At 39.5% G+C, this 13,553-nt stretch overlaps 1 protein-coding gene across 1 annotated transcript in view; it reads left to right on the top strand.

Moving 5' to 3' along the window:
- F5 (coagulation factor V) overlaps positions 1-13,553 on the top strand; it is a 75,382-nt gene that overhangs the window by 15,139 nt on the left and 46,690 nt on the right. The window contains exon 5 of the mRNA XM_077761759.1: positions 12,389-12,601. Within this exon, the coding sequence (XP_077617885.1) occupies positions 12,389-12,601 (213 nt within the window). The remainder of the gene's footprint in view (positions 1-12,388; positions 12,602-13,553) is intronic.

The raw sequence follows: 13,553 nt of genomic DNA on the forward strand, positions 1-13,553 counted from the left end.
GGAAGACCCCCCCAAATGTCACAACCAGGTTTCATTTCAAATGTGGGAGGAGGTAAAGTTTGTGGACTTTGTTCTCCAGCGGGGCTGTTTGCACAGGGAACAAACCTTGCGACATTATCCCCCTTCCTTTACTGTTTATTTGTTCCTGTGCTTCCCCCACAGCCAGTCATTTGTGAGCAACTATTTGAGATGCTCCCACCACCCTCACTGGCCACCTGATTATTGCCACTAGTGTCCTAAATCTGAGAAAGATAAATACAGATTGGTGGGGAATGTGAATTTTTATTTTGGAAATGAGATGCAAATCTACTAAGTAGATAGAGTGCCCTACATGGTAAAAGACAAGCCTGTTCATTTTAGTGTGCCCTCTGTTTTAAAATAAAATATCTTCTTGCCTGACATTCACTTTGGCCCAGAGCCTTCCTCTATGGTTTGAACTATGTCAGGGAGTGTGGAAATCAACTAACTACATACTGAGTCAGTTACATGAGAATCCATTCCTCTCTCACAAAGGTAGGTATTTAAGAGATGGCTTGAGGGAGGACTCAATGCTTGCCCCTGTGGCTGCTCGATCTAATCAGGGGATGACCCAACATTGACAACAACCCTGCATCTCTGGGAATTAATCCTTGAGCCCCACTAAAGATTTGGAGACCTATGCTCTTCAGCTAGAAGGAAAAGATAGTCATGGAAAGAATGCTGGTTCAGAACCAGAATGACCTGGCTTTAAATCTGGGCAATTTTCAGGTTCCTGAGTGGCTCAATCAGTTGAGTGTCCAATTTTGGCTCAGGTCATGATCTCATGGTTCGTGGGTTTGAGCCCCATGTTGGGCTTTGTGCTGACAGCATAGAGCCTGCTTCTGATTCTCTGTGTCCCTGTCTGCCTGCACCCCTGGTGTGCTTTCCCTCTCTCTCCCCAAAATAAATAAACATTAAAAAAATATTTAAATTTGGGCAATTTTCTTTACCACTAACCCTTAGTTGTATATCTGTGAGATGAGCAGAGCAATTCCCCCAACTGAAGGTTATTTCGGGAGTTAGTCATAATATATGTAAAGTTCTTGGTACATGTTTGGCACACAACAATGTCAGCCATTGTTGGTGTCATTATGTCATGGCTCTTCACGGTGCAGGTGTTAAAATTTGTTTCCAGAAGCTTAGATTGAAGGAAAGCCTTGGCCTTGAATAGTGTTCATCATTTTTTTTTTTAAATTTTTTTTTTAATGTTTTATTTACTTCTAGGAGAGAGAGAGACAGTGTGAGCAGGGGAGGGTCAGAGAGAGAGGGAGTCACAGACTCTGAAACAGGCTCCAGGCTCCGAGCTGGCAGTCAGCACAGAGCCCGACGCGGGGCCCGAACCCTCGAACCGCGAGATCATGACCTAAGCGAAAGTCGGACGCCCAACCGACTAAGCCACCCAGGCGCCCCAGTGTTCATCATTTTATTTGTACTTGAATGAGGGGTGCCTGGGTGGCTCAGTTGGTTAGGTGTACGGCTTTGGCTTAGGTCATGATCTCACGGTTTGTGGGTTCGAGTCCCACGTCGGGCTTGGGCTGACTGCTAGCTCAGAGCCTGGAGCCTGTTTTGGATTCTGTGTCTCCCTCTCTCTAACACTCCCCTGCTCATGCTGTCTCTCTCTCTCAGAAATAAATAAAACATTAAAAAGAAATTTTTTATTTGTACTTGAACGAAATAAAACTCAGAATTTTGATGTCAAAATGAACTAAAATTGCACAGAAAATCTCAGTTATCCTGAGCACAGAGGGATGAGTCTTTTTGAGTCATTTTCAGATAGTTTGAGGTTTACTTCTTGAAGTGTCTAAGATACTTTCTTTTTTTTTAATGTTTTATTTATTTCTGAGAGAGAGAAAGAGAGAGAGAGAGCGAGAATGAGCAGGGGAGGGTCAGAGAGAGAGGGAGACACAGAATCTGAAGCAGGCTCCAGGCTCTGCGCTAGCTGTCGGCACAGAGCCTGATGTGGGGATCGAACCCACGAACCATGAGATCATGACCTGAGCTGAAGTCGGACACTTAACCAACTGAGCCACCCAGATGCCCCTAAGATATTTTCTTAAATCCCTTTGGATATATGTTATACTTCCCCAGAATCTTTTGAAACTGAGGATGAGAAACAAAACTCTAATCTCTTTCTAAGCCGTTCCTTCCAATCCCCTGTGAGATTTTGCAAATGCCCACAAATGTTAGAATTATGTGCAGTTGAAGTAAACAGACTCTAAACAAAGGTCTACATTGTCATCTATGATACTGTCTACAGGTAAAGACCCTGAGCTGTCATTCATGGGTTTTGTAACACCTATTTTGATTGCACGGAAGCCTTGTTGCTTTTTTAAATGTATGGCTATGCTTTAGTTAGATTGGAAATCTGAGCTCTGGCCAGGAAAGAGGCTACTCAGTGTGAAAGTCTCACGCTGGCCTTGCATCCATAAATTAGCATCACCTGGCATAAGTGCCAGCTTGTAGCTTGGTGTTGCCAAACCACTCCTGTTTGCACCCCCTCCACAGGTGTGCCCAAGAGAGACCTCAGTTATACATAGGACAAGATGGGTAATCCATTTGACAAGTCGGACAAATCATGATTTGTAATACAATACACATGTATTTAAAAGGAATGTGTGTGTACACATTTATAAATATATATATATATATTTTTTTTTTGAGAGAGAGAGAGAGCACTAGTGGGGAGGGGCAGAGAGTGAGGGAGAGAGAGAGAAGCCCAAGCAGGTCCCGCACTGTCAGTGCAGAGCCTGACGCAGGACCCAAACTCATGAACCGTGAGATCACGATCTGAGCAGAAACCAAGAGTTGAACTCTTAACCGAATGAGCCACCCAGGCGCCCTTGATAAGAATACATTTTTAAACCAGGAAATAAAATGTCTGCAGGTGTACCAAATCATTTAAAAAGCTTCCATCACTAAGAGTTTCAGTTTGAGGTTAAAATTTCAGAAACTCTGTAGATTGTATGCACAGAACTGTTTGTAATGATGCATCTTTGAGCAAATTTTGTTCTTAAGTAACTTTTTGAGGCTGTTTTGGTCAATTGACTTTAAAAGTTCGTTTCGGAATGAATCTTAATATTATTATTCTATTTGCTTTATATTCTCACTTAAATGTGTGAGTTGCATTATGAGTATTAGATCACAAGATTAGTTTTATAATATTCAGCTCTCTGCTGGTAAGCCAACCCTGAATAAAATAAAAAAAGAAGAAAGAGAAAGAAGAAAGGCAGAAGGAAGGAAAGGAAGGAAGGAAGGAAGGAAGGAAGGAAGGAAGGAAGGAAGGAAGGAAGGAAGGAAGGAAGGAAGGAAGGAAAAGAAAGAAACACATTTTCCACCAGAAAGAAAGGAAGGAAAGGAGGGAGGGAGGAAGGAAGGAAGGAAGGAATGGATTTTCCACCAGAGATTGTTCTTTGCATCTAGTGTTGCCAAATTCTCCATATGAAAACTTAGTCTTAGGAGTTTTCCAAAACATTCCAATACTTGACAAAATGTAGGCAATGATATTTTTCACTTCTCATCTGAATATTTTGGCCTTATACAGACACTTCTTTGGGTATATGGTAAAATACCTGAACAACTGTAATGGCTGATACAACAGTTCTCATAAATCTCAGAGATGTGAACTCCACTTTGAAAGAGACTTGCACGTCTTGTGTAGTGGAACCAGGTTCCTTAGAGAACATCAGCATTCTGATTGCCCATTACCTAAATTATAGCTTCTAAAGAAGGTTCTGAGTCTTCAGATGCACACTGAAGTGTTCGCTAAGTTTATTAAATGGAGAGTAAAATAGCTCTTCTCAGAAAGTAAGTAACAAGGGAGGATCTCAAGAATGAGCACCCTAAGGGGTGACCAAAGCAGGTCTTCATGAACCTTCACTTTTCCAAAGATTGTATGAAGCATTTCACATTTGAAAAAAAAAAATACCAAGAGCCGTTGGCAAAGAATTGGTTCATCAAGACAAGAGTAAACACATTGCAGTGCTAACTATGAACTGAGCAGGCAGTGAACAGACTTAAGTAAATATAAAACAAAAGGCTACCCTAATGATTTTAATTCCCAACTGATCTCAGTAGTAAACCTCTCTCAGTGCTATTGAAGGATCTATCCCCATGTACAAATTTGTTCACTTTTTATTTCAAGATGCTCATAATTCACCTTTTAAGTAGTATAGTAAACTTAATTAAAGCCACTTAATCAATTATTTGAAATTTATCTTACATGTAACTTCATATTCATTTCAAATGAATATGAAATTCTCAGTGATTTACTTTGGTCACTGGACAGACATTTAAAAATCATTGGTTGTTCAAAAAAACTGGATATGAAACCAGGACCATTTAAAAATAAATCTGATATTATTAGAAAATCAGTCATGTTGCTATATCTAGTATGTGTTAAAGCCTTTTAGGTAATTCTTAGATATTTCTATTGTTTGATTCTAATTACAGATGTACAATGTGTTCTAACTATGGCTTCTCCACTGAAGAGGCCCTAGAAGAAATCTAGACGTGAAACCCATCACAAGCAAGACACCAGCATATACCCTCCTGGCCTGTGAGCCCCTCAGGGTCTTAATGACTTCTTTATATTTGTGTCCAGAAACCTAGCACAGAGCCTCTTCTTGCTCTGAAATTTATTAATTTTGCTGGTGACTCTGAGCAACTACCCAATCTTATTACCAGTTTTTACCACTTTAGAGTAGAGACATCACCACCTCTAATCTTTCTCACAGGTGTTAAGAGAACTCATGGACACTTAAGATACAGCTTATCAGAGGTAAAACACCAAGGAAAGAGGCTGCATCAGTGGCGGAGTGACTGAGAAAGAAAACAGCTAACGTACTGAAGTGTATTGCTGTAGCATTGGTTAGGTGCCAGACATTTTACATATATTTTTTAGGTCTCATTACCCATCAAAGATGATAATATTATTGCTAGAGAAAGGATTATGTTGCTATGAATGAGAAAAGTGAGGCTAAAAGGGAGGTTAGGAAACTCCCAAACTCACACAGTCAATAAGTGATACAATCAAGAAATTTCAATTCTGGCCTCAAAGCTCATGTACTTTTTCATAATCTATCATCAATTATATAATCATACCAATATTAAAAATTATGGTTAATATTATATGTATTTATGGATACTGTTAGATCCTTCATATGATATACATACAAGTATTAAATATATATATATATATCAGAGACCCAGAGAGAGAGGGGAAGAAATTTAATAGTTATCTCTCACTCTACAAAGAATATCATATTTGTTCTCTTGAGAGCTTATAAAGGCAATAGAAAGAATGCCACTTTCTACTATAGGAATTTCCTGTGATGTTTAATAGCTGGAACAGTGGAAGCATCGTGTCCAGAAAGATAAATTGGCTTCTTATGAGCCCAAGAAGCATGAAGCATTGAATAAGGGCCCTCATGCTTGATTCAAGATAGCTCTCGTCAATAACTTGTCATGCCAGTTCCGGTCAATAGGCAAGGTTTGACCTGAGAGGGAACTCTCCTTATCAGACCTGTTTGTTCTTTTCTACCAAAGCTATTTTGTAACTTTCCAGAGATAATACTTCCTGTTTATTAGCAGAGACTTTTCCTCATAAATTCTTTTTTTTTTCTTTTTGATTTAGACTGAAATAATAGTATTACTCTCAGGAAATTATTCAAGCTTTTAAAATATCTCAATTCCTAATAATTTTAATATTCAGATCCTTTTTTGGGGCACCTGGGTGGCTCAGTCGGTTAAGCGTCCGACTTCAACTCAGATCATGATCACACGGTTTGTGGGTTTGAGCCCTACGTTGGGCTCTGTGCTGACAGCTCAGAGCCTGGAGCCTGCTTCATATTCTGTGTCTCCCTCTCTCTCTGGCCCTCCCTTGCTCACGCTGTCTCTTTCTCTCTCTCTCAGAAATAAATAAAAAACATTTTTAGGGGTGCCTGGGTGGCTTAGTCGGTTGAGTGTCCGACTTTCGCTTAGGTCATGATCTCGCGGTTCGTGGGTTCGAGCCCTGCATCGGGCTCTGTGCTGACTGCCAGCTCAGAGCCTGGAGCCTGTTTCAGTCTGTGACTCCCTCTCTCTCTGACCCTCCCCTGCTCACGCTGTCTCTCTCTCTCTCTCTCCTAGAAATAAATAAAACATTAAAAAAAAAAACATTTAAAAAAATTTTTTTAAAAAGTTTAAAAAATATTCAGATCCTTTTTATCATCAGAGTGAAAATTCAGCCTATAGTAAATATTACTTATCAGTGTCAAACTATCTTTGAAGAGAAGAAAAGATATAACAGAATGCCATGTTAAGCTTTTCACTAGCACAAGGGTCACAATTCAATGTCTATAGCAGTCAGGAGGCTAATTCAATGAAAAAATGTGTCCTTTAGGGACTGGGAATCACAGAGCCACTGTCCTGTCTAAAGGAGGTACCCAGGACTCAGGTCAGGCAAATTCTATGCATGAATTTTGTTCAGTGTCACAAAATGTCCATGTTTTAGTTGTTGCTGTTGTTTAAGAGAAGAGAGCAATCCAGATTCTTATATGACATCTACGTAGTGTTAATGTTGGCATTTAGTTTGTTCTAATGTCGTGCAATCCTAACAAAACACCTGTGAGCTAAGACTTACTAGCTTCGGTTCTAGCCCACAGGACCTTAAGAGTTCCGTAAACACTCCGTGAGCACCTTCTCCATGCCAGGCACTGTGCAGGGCACCAGACATACTAGCACAGATACAATCCAGCAGCTGCCTTTGAATTGCTTACATTCTGGTGACAGAATATGCATGATGCAAATAGTTATTATCTAGTAGGAGAAAATGAAATTAATCATACAATGCCACACACAATTATAAATTAGGATGAGTGAAGGAAAAGAAAAAGTATGTAACACAATTAGAGATCAGGAGTAAGCTTACATTTAAGGTGACATCTAACAGATGAGCACACATTTATCCAAAGGAAGAAAGAAGAACCCTCTAAGCAGAGGGAGTAGTATTTGCAAAGACCCTGAGGTAGGATGGAAAGGCTTGTTTGGGGAACTAAAAGGTGGCCCAAGAGAGTGACATGTAGTCAACAAAGGAGAAAGTCACACACGATGAGAATGGAGAGAGAAGTAGCAGTAAATCATACGTGGACTTATGGTCCGTGTTAAGAATCTTGTGAAAGCAGAAGCTATTATCAGGATTTTAAGCAGGAACATGTCAAAGTAAGATCAAAGGTAAGAGTTTTAAGGGATGGATCATTCTGTATACAGGTTGGGAAATGGATTGGGAGGGTACTCTTATACCAGAATCGGATTATGCCAGTAGGCTAATTCTGGAGTCTATAGTTTTAGCCTGGAGTGATGGCAGTAAAGATACAGAGAAGAGTGCAAATTTGGGATATATTTTGGAGGCAGTAGGTTGCTTTTGGAGTACAAATGCACACAGCGTAGAGGTATGGAGGGAGATGACACTGGATAGGTAGACTGGGAAAACTCATAAATTACTTCAGCTGCCATGGTAACAAACTTGGACTTTATCCTATGGGTAAGACAACACTTAAAAGTTTTCCAGAATGAGTTAACACAGCTGGATTTATGTTGAGTGAGTAGAAACTTGATTCAGTTTCCTGTCTTTAGTGAAGACTGCGTGGTCCAGCCATAACTAGTCTTCTTTTCCATATGCCACCAGCTTAATCACTAGCATTCAACCATCAGCTTCTGAGAGCATTAAAATCCATCTTTGTTTCCTGTCTGTAAGGCTGATATCATGACTATAGCATTCTTTCAAGTTTGGTCATTTTCTCTCCCATGCATATAAAGATGATGCTCTGTCCTATGGAGATACATAAGTAAATCTAGATATACCTGCTCAACTCTTCTACCTTATGGCTTCCATGCTCAGAACCTTATGTGGTACAGTAATGCATGTGGCTGCTAGGGCTGCATGCCTCACTGATGATGGATGCATGTGCCTATTTCCCATTCCCATCTGGAGAACCCAAAAATATGCTGATGCCGTGCAGTCACATGAGTGTTTGTGACTAGAATAGATTTTCCTGATGATGGACAGTTAAACAAGGGTGGCTGACTCTGCTGCAGTGTAAAATATTCTGTGTAGAAATTTAACATCTCAAACTTTGGCTTTTGGAAATGAGCTATCAGAGTTACCCTTTTCCTTAACAACTAGACAGGCAGACAAAATATATGAAACAGCAGTCTTCAGACATTGAAGAACAGATAATACAAGAGAATCCTCCATGAGAATAACAGATGAGGTGGGCCCCATGAGTACTCAAGCTCATTGCCTGGAGTGAGTTGCCAGAGCATAGCACAAAGAGGGTGACAGTCTCATTGTGAGCTCAACAGTCTCTTTGAGTTAAGGAAACAGAGACTTTTGGTAGGCCAAAGTGACTGGAACTTGTGATTTATAGGATAGAATCCTGAAGAGGATGGTGTAGACATAAAGAAAGAGTTCTTGAAAATCTACAACAGAGGTTCTATCGAGTCTTCAACTAAATACTGACCTGCACATGCATGTGAGGAAAGTATTGAAGGTAAAGAAAATACCACCAGAAAGAAACAGGCAGAACAGTCCCTGGACCATACACATAAACATAGTTTATGTTCCCATCATCAAAAGTGGCAAGACCTCCTAAGTAATGGGCATTGGGTAGAGGTAGAATCAGCAGAAGGCACAGGAGTTGGATAACATTAGTCTAGGATGCTCTGGAGGTGACAAGCATAAAACTCACTATTAGTTACAGGAATGCAATAAAATCCAGCGACCAACTTGTAAAACTCACGATGTTAATAAAAACTAACAAGCATTAAAAGAAGCCAGAAAAGTACTACACACATCCAAAAAAATACTTAATCAAAAGAAACAGATCCAGAGACAAAAGAAATGATAGAACTGGCAAGCAAAGACATTGACACAGGCTATTATAAATATCCTCCATATGCTCCGGAGCATGATTGAGAGGTGACAGAAAGTATAAAAACACATAAGTAAAAGCTTTACAAATGAATACAATACCTGAAATGGGTATTAGATTAACAAAAGCTTTACAAATGAATACAATACCTGAAATGGATGAGATTAACAGCACTGTAGAAGAAAATATTAGAAAATACCATACATAGCAATAAAAACTATCCAAATGAATCATGAAGACAGAAAAGACTGACCAAAATGATCAGAGCATCACTAAGCTATGGGACAATATCAAGTGACATCACATATATGTAATTGGGATCCTAGAATGGGGAGGAACAGAAGAAATTTTAAAGAAATAGTGGATGAAAAATTACCCAAAGTGATGAAACTATAAACTTACAAAAGGCTTGACAAAACCAGGAAGAAGAAACCTGAGGAAAACCACTCCAAAGCACATCATAATTAAATTGCTAAGACCTGTGATAAAGAGAAAATGTTGGTTGGTCTGATGGTAGTGGGTTATCAAACTTATTAACATTAGTGTCACTAAGGTTGGTATACACCCCTACTACTAAATTTGACTAACTTTAAAAACGAGAGAGAGGGGCGCCTGGGTGGCTTAGTCGGTTAAGCGTCCGACTTTCGCTTAGGTCATGATCTCGCGGTTCGTGGGTTCGAGCCCCACGTCGGGCTCTGTGCTGACTGCCAGCTCAGAGCCTGGAGCCTATTTCAGAGTCTGTGTCTCCCTCTCTCTCTGACCCTCCCCTGCTCACGCTGTCTCTCTCTCTCTCTCTCCTAGAAATAAATAAAAATTTAAAAAAAAAAAAAACGAGAGAGAGAAAATGTTACAAACACTCAAAACAAAAAAACAGAGAAACAAAAATAAGAATGACAGCAGACATCATTAGAAACAGTACAAGCCAGAGGTCAATTAACGATACCTTTAAAGTACTGGTGTGGGGTGGGGTGCCTGGGTGGCTCAGTCAGTTAAGCCTCTGACTTCAGATCAGGTCATGATTTCATAGTTTGTGAGTTCAGGCCCTGCATTGGGTTCTGTGCTGACAGTTCAGAGCCTGGAGCCTTGGCTTCAGATTCTGTGTTTCCCTTGCTCTCTGCCTCTCCCCTGCTCATGCTCTGTCTCTCTCTGCCTCTCAAAAATAAACATTAAAAAAAAAATTAAGTACTCGTGCGGGGGAGGGGAGAGCCATTTGTCCACTCTTTATTCCAAGCAAAAGTATTCTTTTAAACAAACAAAATAAAGACTGTCTTAGGCATGGAAAGAAGAAATCATTTCTCACTGGCAGACCAGAAAAACATGTTAAAGGAAGTCTTTTAGTCAGAAAAGAAATCATATTAAAAGGATATTTGGATCCACAAGAAGCAATAAAAAGCTTGAGAAATGGGTAAATCTCAAGAAAACTCTTCCTTATTTTAAATCTCTTGAAAAGATAATCAATTACCAAACTTTAAAGCAAAAATAATAGCAATTTGTTATAGGGTATATTATATATGCAGAAGTAAAATTTGTGCACAATACACAATAGCTCAGAGGCTGGGAGGGAGGAAATGGAAATATTCTATTGCAAATTTCTTATAAGTGAAATGATGTATTATTTGAAGGTTGACTGAGGTGTTAAAGTTGTGTCTTGTAAACTGAAGTGCACCACTAATAAAACAAAGTGAAGCTAATAAAATAATAGTGGGGATAAAAGGTAATTATAAGAAAATACTCAATCCCAAAGAAAGCAAGAAAGATAAGGAATAAAGACATGATCGATAAATAGAAAACAAGAGCAAGATTGTAGACTTACACTGAACCATGTCAATAATTACATTATAAGCAAATGGGCAGAACACTACAAGTAAGAAATGTCCTACTATATGCTGAATTTGAGAAACCCACTTTAAAGACAAAGACAGGACAAAGTAAAAGAGAAGAAGATCTACTACATTAACACTAACAAACACAAGGGTGTGTATAATGTATTTTTCCATTTGTATGACCTTATAGGAAAGAAAAATATAGTGACAGAACTGAGATCAGTAGCTGCTGGGCCCAGAGGGTAAGGGAAGGCACTGACTGGAAATGGACAAGGAACCTTCTTGAGTGATGGAACTATTCTGTACCTTGATTGTGGTGGTAGCTATACAACTATACATTTGTCAAAATTCAGCAAACATTCTACTTAAAATTGGTGGATTTGATTGTATGCAGTTTACATTTCAATGAAGAAGATATCAGGAAGAGAGAGGGGGAGGCAGAAAAAGAGAGAGGAAGGAAGGGAGGGAAGAAGGAATGAAGAGAAGAAAAGGAACAAGGAAAGAGAATGGAAGGGAAGAAATCAATCCTTTGTTTTCAAAAAGCACAGTCACTTCAGTAAGAATAACTTGCATTGGCCCTCTACCCCATCACATAGAATGTTTTAGCCCTTTTTCCTCATCCTCATTGTCTGCCAACGTCTACACTCTGATGGTCTCCCTTCCACCTCAAATTTGTCAAGCTGTTGCATTGCACGAGAGAAATTCTGGCACCAGATAGTGATAGTGAAACCTTCACCTAATTAAATGCAGCACGCCTCATACACTTGGCTGTCTACCACACTGACCTCTCCCCTTCCTGACCTCCTTTGCTCCATCTCTGGCCACATCTTCCTTTCGTTGTTGCATGACCCACCCTCTGCACCTGTTTTCATCTTCAGAACCCTAGTTCCCTCTCTTCAATAAGGAAGACCAGTTTCTACATCTTCCTAATCCCCCACCAGTCTGGAAAGCCAAGTACATAAGCCAAGTATGTATGTTAGTGGTCAGTCTTCAGGCACACAAAGGACAGGAGTAAGACATCTAAACTTGAGAAGATAGACCCATTTGATACTCACAAGGGCAGCTAGACAGCATAGAGGAGCTGGACTCAGAGGCTCTGGGGAAAGCGATCAGATGGTGGAGGTATGATACAGCAATCAAACAGGGCTGAGGGTGGCAGAGGTTGGAAAGAAGGTATGAAATACAGAAGAAAAACAAAACGATATGGAAACAGCTCTGAGTGTATTTCCATCCCATGCTTATAGACAGTTAAATGGAAGATGTCTTATCAAGCACCACAGAGAAAATAGAAATAGAACCGATTCTCATATCCTGAGATGATATACTGATCAAAGGTGATTCAGCTCTCTGATTTTATTTAATAATCATTTAGATGCCTTGTAAAATTATCTTCTTAAACCTTAACAAAAATATACTAGTAACATTTTTTTATTCACCTCAGAACACTATGGATGCAAAACCTTTACAACTGCATAGACATAGAAGTGGGTATATGTGAATCTTTCCAACTAATAAAGGTTCACTGTAGAAAGGTATATACATCTCTGTAGAGAAGATCTTATGTTTCCCCATATTTGAAGATGATGAAAAATCAGTCCTCAGATACTGTCCAGATGTTTTCACGCTGTTCTTCTCCAGGTGCTTCTTACTCTGACTACACATTCCCTGTGGAAAAGCTGGATGATGCTATAGCTCCAGGCCAGGAATATACCTACGAGTGGAATATCACTGAGGACAGCGGGCCCACACACAATGACCCTCCATGCCTCACACACATCTATTACTCCTATGAAAATTTGGTACAGGACTTCAACTCTGGGCTAATTGGACCTCTGCTTATTTGTAAGAAAGGTAAAAAAAAAATCAGCAACACTTAAGATGCTGAAACGGTAAGAAGTGCTCTCATGGAATGAGGCTTGAGAGAATCTTGATACCTTTTTGTAAATCAGGCAAAAGGAGAAGGGCGTGGACACCAGCTCTTTGCCTAATATTCTTATCTGAGGGTTTCGAGTCGTCCTGCTTCTTCTAATTCTTCCTTCATCTCAGTCCTGGGAGACTCTCCCAAGTTAACATCTGTCTGAGAGCATGTTATGATGCCAAGCCTGTGTGATCCATAACATTTACCTCAAGGCCAAGTCTTTTTGAAAGTGTACAGCAGCCTATACGCTGCTGAGAGTACTTGGAAAGAACTTAGACTAATGTTATTGTGGTTTAGGTTGGTAATTTGGGATACGAACACACAAAACTCCAGCTTCCTTTCTTATAAGCAAACTGAACATTTTGGGTGGCAGGTTCCAAAGATATTCAATTGACTTTATAAAAGATTTCATCAGCTGGGCTTAGGAGCAAGCATGAATTTTCATTTTACACCCCAAAATAATTCAGCCCATCTTTCATTAAAACAAAAAACAACCACAATGAACTGCACTGTGGGAAGTAATGTGATAGATTCACCATCTACCTATCCATACACGCATACCATATATACATACATACCACATATACATATTCTAATTCATTTATTCACTACATAAATACATGTTTTCATCGCCTGGCATATCAAAGATACTGTGATGGCTCTGAAAAGAATATTTCAAACTTAAAAAAGCTCTTCTTTCATTTTACTGTCATTTACATTTCTTCCTTACATGAGAATGGATTAATCTTGATCTAGTGCCTCACTACATGTACAGGCAAGATGGCTGTATTAAACTTGAAATGTACTTTGCCAGCTGAGCTAAAATACCTATTTATTGGCTCGTTGATACTGGAGGAAATGAATACTGTTACTAAAGCCTTGACA

This window comes from Crocuta crocuta, unplaced genomic scaffold (genome assembly GCF_008692635.1).
Source record: "Crocuta crocuta isolate KB4526 unplaced genomic scaffold, BGI_CrCroc_1.0 scaffold243, whole genome shotgun sequence".
NCBI classification, from domain to species: Eukaryota; Metazoa; Chordata; class Mammalia; order Carnivora; family Hyaenidae; genus Crocuta; species Crocuta crocuta.